The 5949-nt window shown below is 25.6% G+C and overlaps 2 protein-coding genes across 2 annotated transcripts; one reads left to right on the top strand and one right to left on the bottom strand.

Annotated features, from left to right (window-relative positions):
* Nucleotides 1–1960: 1960 nt before the first annotated feature.
* LOC123267388 (ER membrane protein complex subunit 7) lies at nucleotides 1961–3598 on the bottom strand. Its single transcript, XM_044731983.1, has 3 exons — nucleotides 3232–3598; nucleotides 2440–2698; nucleotides 1961–2197 (listed from the first exon to the last, which is right to left on the bottom strand). Exons 1-3 carry the CDS (start codon nucleotides 3429–3431, stop codon nucleotides 1994–1996), a joined length of 663 nt encoding a protein of 220 aa, XP_044587918.1. The 5' UTR covers nucleotides 3432–3598; the 3' UTR covers nucleotides 1961–1993.
* Nucleotides 3599–3963: 365 nt separating this feature from the next.
* LOC123267387 (receptor-interacting serine/threonine-protein kinase 4-like) lies at nucleotides 3964–5655 on the top strand. The gene is made up of 2 exons (XM_044731982.1): nucleotides 3964–3992; nucleotides 4136–5655. Exon 2 carries the CDS (start codon nucleotides 4147–4149, stop codon nucleotides 5377–5379), a length of 1233 nt encoding a protein of 410 aa, XP_044587917.1. The 5' UTR covers nucleotides 3964–3992; nucleotides 4136–4146; the 3' UTR covers nucleotides 5380–5655.
* The last annotated feature ends 294 nt before the right edge of the window (nucleotides 5656–5949 follow it).

Below are 5949 nucleotides of genomic sequence, written 5' to 3'. Positions count from 1 at the left end.
TTATTATTATTATTATTATTATTATTATTATTATTATTATTATCGTAATTAAAACAAAAAAAATTATGACATTCTTCTTGAACAGATGAAGAGTAACTAAAATTTTCTTCTTCCAGATCTCGATTATGCATAAGATGATTCATCTTTAAAAATTTTTAAATTTTTTTTTAGTAAGTATTACGCTGATAAGTAAAAATAAAAAAAAAAGTAATGTATGACTCGTCACTTCTCAATAATAAATTAAAAATAAAATTAATTAATTAAAAATAAAATTAATTAATTAAAAATAAAATTAATTAATTAAAAATAAAATTAATTAATTAAAAATAAAATTAATTAATTAAAAATAAAATTAATTAATTAAAATTAAAATAAAATAATTGAAAATTGAATTAATTAATTAAAAATAAAATAAGATAATTAAAAATAAAATTAATTAATTAAAAATAAAATTTTAAAATTTCAGATTAACAATTTTAAAAACCACCTCGAAGTTATCGATACGGAAGACAAACTTAATATGTTTGTATATTATTAAATCTTGCAATATATATATTAAAAAAAAATCCCCGCTCTTTTCCCACGCGATTTTCGTATGAATGGAGCCAGAGTTGTAGTAAAAATAACATATATATGTATTTAAATCCAGCGGCGAAATTCGGCAAAGAGCCGAATATGTCTATAAGTCTTGGAGTGAAAAGTTGTGAATGGAATTAAATGTATATAGATATATTTATTGATAGAGAGAGTAATATATGATGACGGAATAAGAAAGTCGGAATGATCAGACCCTTAGTTCTGAGAAACGAGGTCCAGAGACCGCGAGACCTTCAGAGAAATACGGAATAAGATGAGGTGCATCGTCTAACGCTGATTCATACGTAACTTTTTTTTTTTTAAGTGTCTTCATTTAATTTTAGAATTAAAAATTTTTTTTGATTAAAATTTAATTTTTAAAAATTAAGTAATGTAAAATTTTTAAATTTCGAAATAATTTTTTCGCTGAAAAAAATTTTTTCAAGCTATGGTTTTAGAAAAATTTTTTTGCTTATTTGTAATGATTTTTATTATTTACATAAGAAATCTTGAGTTTTTAATTTAATTGCAATAGAAAAGACTAGAAAACTTAAGAAGACTTAAAAGTCTTTATAAATTCCGTGCAAAAAAATGAACAATTATTTATTTAATAAATTATAAATTACTGAAATTGAGACAGACAATTTTTTATTAAATTGCACTGTATTTTATTAACTAATGATATTTTTTAAGATATAAGCTCATCATGATGTTACACTCATCAAGAGCTTTCATTTGAGTACCCACATGCATTTTTGACATATTTTTCATATATACATATATATGATATATATAAATATATAAAATATATGAAAAAATGATGTGGGTACTCAAATGAAAGGTCTCGATGAATGTAACATCGGTATGAGCTTATATCATAAAAAATGTCAATAGTTCACAAGATTCAATGTAATTTCTTAATTATTGATATTTTTAAAGATATCAGCTCATCTTGATGTTACACTCATCAAGAGCTTTCATTTGCGTACCCACATGCATTTTTGATATATTTTTCATATATTCATATATATAATATATATAAATATATAAAATATATGAAAAAATGATGTGGGTACTCAAATGAAAGGTCTCGATAAGTCTAACATCACGATGAGCTTATATCTTCAAAAATATCAAAAGTTAACAAAATACAATATAATTTCTTAATTATTGACATTTTTAAAGATATAAGCTCATTTTGATACTACAATTATTAAGAGCTTTTATTTGAGTACCCACATGCATTTTTGATATACTTTTCATATATACTTATATATGATATATATAAATATATAAAATATATGAAAAAATGATGTGGGTACTCAAATGAAAGGTCTTGATGAGTGTAATATCAGGATGAGCTTATATCTTCAAAATTGTCAAGTGTCTAGCAATTTCAATTTAAATTAATATAATTTTATTGTCGCTTTTTGGTAGCTTTGATCGCTTTAGTCTTCTGCTTATCATTGCCAGTCAAAAACGACGTGATGACTTCAGACATCTCTGGCATATTGTAACTCGTCAAACTGTTGAACTGCTCCAGGTCTTTGCGGGTCTCGGGGTCGTTCATTACTTTGGGGATCACCATGATCAGCAGCAGTGGTAAGATCATCATCAAAACCTATAAAAAAATTTTTATTTAAAAATTTTTTACAATATTTAAAAATTTAGTTAAAAAAATTTTTAAATTTAGTTAAAAATATTTATTCAAAAATTTAATTAAAAATATTTAGTCAAAAATTAAGTTAAAAATATTTATTTAAAAATTTAGTTAAAAATACTTATTCAAAAATTTAGTTAAAAATATTTAAAAAGTTAGTTAAAAATTAAAAAAAATAAATTAATTAATAATTAAAAAGTTACCATTGGACTAAATAAAAAGTCAGCGACTCTCCATTGCTCGCGAACTTGGAAGTACCTGAAGGGAGTTACAGCCCTCATTTTTAACGGATAAGGCACCTGGATCACCTGGGAGGTCTGGATCAAATTTACTTTCCTCGCTCGGAATTTACCCTTGGAGTTTATTTCTACTCTCACTGGCTCGTAGGCGTAGTTAGGATTCACCACTTCTACGATGTAGGAACCTGAAGGTACGTTTGATATTGTGAAGGTTCCATCCTCTCTAAAATATCATTTATTTTTTTTTTATTATTCATGAAATAATTTTTAGAAATTTTTTAAATAATTAATGATTACAAAAAAAATTATATACTAATTTTTTTTAATAATTTTTTCGTCTTAGTTTATTAAAAGAAAAATTTTTTTTTATTTTTTTTATCAATTAAATAATAAAATATTTTGAATTTTTTAGAATTTTTATTTTTTTTAATAAAAATTAATTTAATAAATTTTTTATAATTTTTATAAAAAATAAATTATTGCAATATAAATGAGAAAAAAAATTAACGTAGAAATTTTATAAAAATTTAATTGTTAAAAAAAAAAAATTAATAAATCAGCTGATTTTTATATAATTAATTTTTTTTAATAAAAAAAATAAAAATTGTCATTTCTATAACTTTTAAAATCATTTAAAAAATTAACTAATTTTAATTTATTAAATTAATATTATTAATTTAATAAATTAAATTTAGTTAATTTTTTTATAATATTTTTTAATTAATATTATAAAAAAAAAATTATAAAAAAACTAACCTCAAATATCCATAATAGTCTCCACCATTTGCCATAACATGGGTCATAAGTTGCCATCCATTTGGAGAACCATCCCAAGGAAAAACTTTTCCTTCAATTACATACAAATCATTTGATAAATCTTCATCACTTTCAGCAAATATACAATTAATATTCACAAAAATAAGTAGTAAGCAAATTGACTTGTTAATAAAATTCATTTTTACAATTATTATTATTAAATTTTTTTTAAACACAAAAAATTTTTAACACAATCAAAACAATTTTATATTATTTATTTTATTGCAGGTGTTATTGTTTACTATGTAATTAGAATGACACGTACTCCATTCTAACAATCAATATCAAATTTCTCACATAATTGTCCTATATACTCTCTTTAAAACAGTCGGAAGTTTCCGGAGGACTTCGAGTCAGTCCGTAATTCTAGAAATTAAGTGTTTTATTGACATTCGATGTTTATTATTACGTCTGTGACGGCTAAATTAATTTGTAGATAAATTTCTAAATTATTTTATTTTTATTTCCTAACTAAAATAATAATTTTATTTTTTTATTTATAAGTAAATTTATTAATTTATTTTTTAAAAATCTAACCTCTTTATTTTGTTTTTTACAGAAAATTTTGTTAAAATTAAGAGGTTAGTCAAAATTTCAATTTTTTTTTAATTATATTAAAATTATAATAATAATCTTCACATTTAATTTTTTTAATTAAAAAATTTCCCGTGGTTTAAAGGAACAATTTAAAAATTTTATTGGTAAGTTTTAATAAATAATTTCAATAAATTTTTTATAAAAAATTACAACAAAAAAAATTGTCATGTTTTAATTAAAAAAGAATAATTTAGACAAAATTAATTTATTAAATAAAATAAAAAAATTCCTTAAAAATATTTTTCAGAATCATAAAAAATGATTTTAAACAAAGAATCACTATGTATAAACAAAATAAAACCATCTCTGCTCCACCGAGCAGTACGAGACTCAGACCATTCAAAAATCGACCAACTTCTGGAGAATCCATCAACAGACATTAACAAAAACATCTACTACTGGGACACAGCACTGCACCTAGCAGTGCGCAACAGCGACATCTCTTTGATCTCAAAATTATTAGACCATGGTTCAAAAATTAACGAACTATCTTTCGCAGAAGGTTACACGCCGCTGCACCTGGCAGTGATGAGCAAGAGCCTGGCTGTCGTCGAGCTTTTAGCCAGGCGAGGTGCGGAAGTAAACGGAATGTCGACGAACCACAGCCAGAGGTTCTGGACCCCTTTGCACTTCGCAGTATCTCAAAATAATTACCCAATGGTAGACTTGTTATTTAGGTTCAATGCAGACATTAACGGTATCCATGTTAAGTGTAGGGACATTAGCCACAAATCTTCGGTGAGAACTAAAGTCAGAGATTATTACTACAAAACTCCTCTGCATGTTGCGGTGGATTACCACCAGCTGGAGACAGTCAGGTACTTGTTGAATCTCGAGCAGGTTGACATAAATGCGATCGACAGTGTCTATGCGAACAAGTACGCTTCGATTCTGTACGAAGCGATGAGGAACGAGTGCTTGGAAACCTCTAGGTTGCTGCTGGATGCCGGGCTTGATGTAAATGCTGTTAATGAGGAGAATTTCTCTGTCCTGGAGTGTATTCACCAGCCGCATAATGACTCCTGGAGAAGGGATGGGGAGAATTTTTGCGTGGTTGTTGTTAAGAAACATCTGGTTAAGCTGGATGTCATTGACCATCACCTCATCCAGCAGAACCTCAGCGCGATTAGTGGATCTGAGCTTGATGAATTTAGGCGAGACTGTTTCAAGGAGATACAAGTTCTCAGGAGGACTAGGATCGATGGCACTAACTTGACTTACTATTGCATACTTTTTAAATCTGAGAGAACTCTTGCCGTGTTTTCGAGAAATGTTGATCAAAGTGTTAATAATTACGATCATCTGGTTAGGAGACTGCCTATTTATGGGGGGATTATTTATTTTAGGCTCAAGCAGGTCTTGAAGAGGTGCAGGTTACTCAAAGCCGCTGAAAAGAGTATTTTTGAAATATTTAGAATCTTGCCTGACACTTTTGTTAGGGAAATTTTTTTGTATTTGAGCAACGAGGATCTTAAAGTTTTGATTGCTTGATTTTGAGTGAGTTTGTGGAATATTTAAGGGACGGAAATTTGACATCAGGAAAAAATTTTTTATTTAAATTCCATTTTTAGAAACTAAAAAATTATTGATATAATTTTTTAAAAATAATTTTTTGAATATGTCTATTCAAATGTAAAAAAATCCTGACTAATCCACGGTGTGTAAATTTAAAGGGCCTTATATTCATGCGGTGTGGATTTATCAGGATTTTTTTACGTGTGAATAATGACACTGAAGTTGGCAGACATCTAGAAATTTTTGATTTTTTTTTTTTTTTTAATTAAATTACAACTAAAAATATATTTATAAAAAATTGCACTTATAGTTTTTCAAGTTTTTAACATATGATATTTTTATTTTAATTGTTTGATTGAAATTTTTTCGATAAAAAATTAAAAAAAAATTTTGAAATGTCAGCTAACTTCATTTTCATTCTGAATAGACACTTCTTAATTTTTTAGACCTAATTTATTTTTCAAGAGAAATTAAAAAATTGTAAGTAAATTTTTCTTGATACAAGATAATTTTATGAAAATTAATTTAGCCGACATTTTAAAACTT

This window comes from Cotesia glomerata, linkage group LG6 (assembly GCF_020080835.1).
Source record: "Cotesia glomerata isolate CgM1 linkage group LG6, MPM_Cglom_v2.3, whole genome shotgun sequence".
Taxonomy (NCBI): Eukaryota; Metazoa; Arthropoda; class Insecta; order Hymenoptera; family Braconidae; genus Cotesia; species Cotesia glomerata.
Note: the sequence above shows the minus strand (reverse complement) of the source record. Positions and strands in the feature narration are given on the sequence as shown.

What these genes read in the sequence shown, in the direction of transcription:
- LOC123267388 (XM_044731983.1), bottom strand. Translation starts at nt 3,431, where the DNA reads ATGAATTTTATTAACAAGTCAATTTGCTTACTACTTATTTTTGTGAAT. An exon ending in GACTATTATGGATATTTGAG is followed by an intron (nt 2,699 to 3,231) that starts GTTAGTTTTTTT and finishes ATGATATTTTAG; the next exon opens with AGAGGATGGAACCTTCACAA. An exon ending in ACTTTTTATTTAGTCCAATG is followed by an intron (nt 2,198 to 2,439) that starts GTAACTTTTTAA and finishes ATTTTTTTATAG; the next exon opens with GTTTTGATGATGATCTTACC.
- LOC123267387 (XM_044731982.1), top strand. Translation starts at nt 4,147, where the DNA reads ATGATTTTAAACAAAGAATCACTATGTATAAACAAAATAAAACCATCT.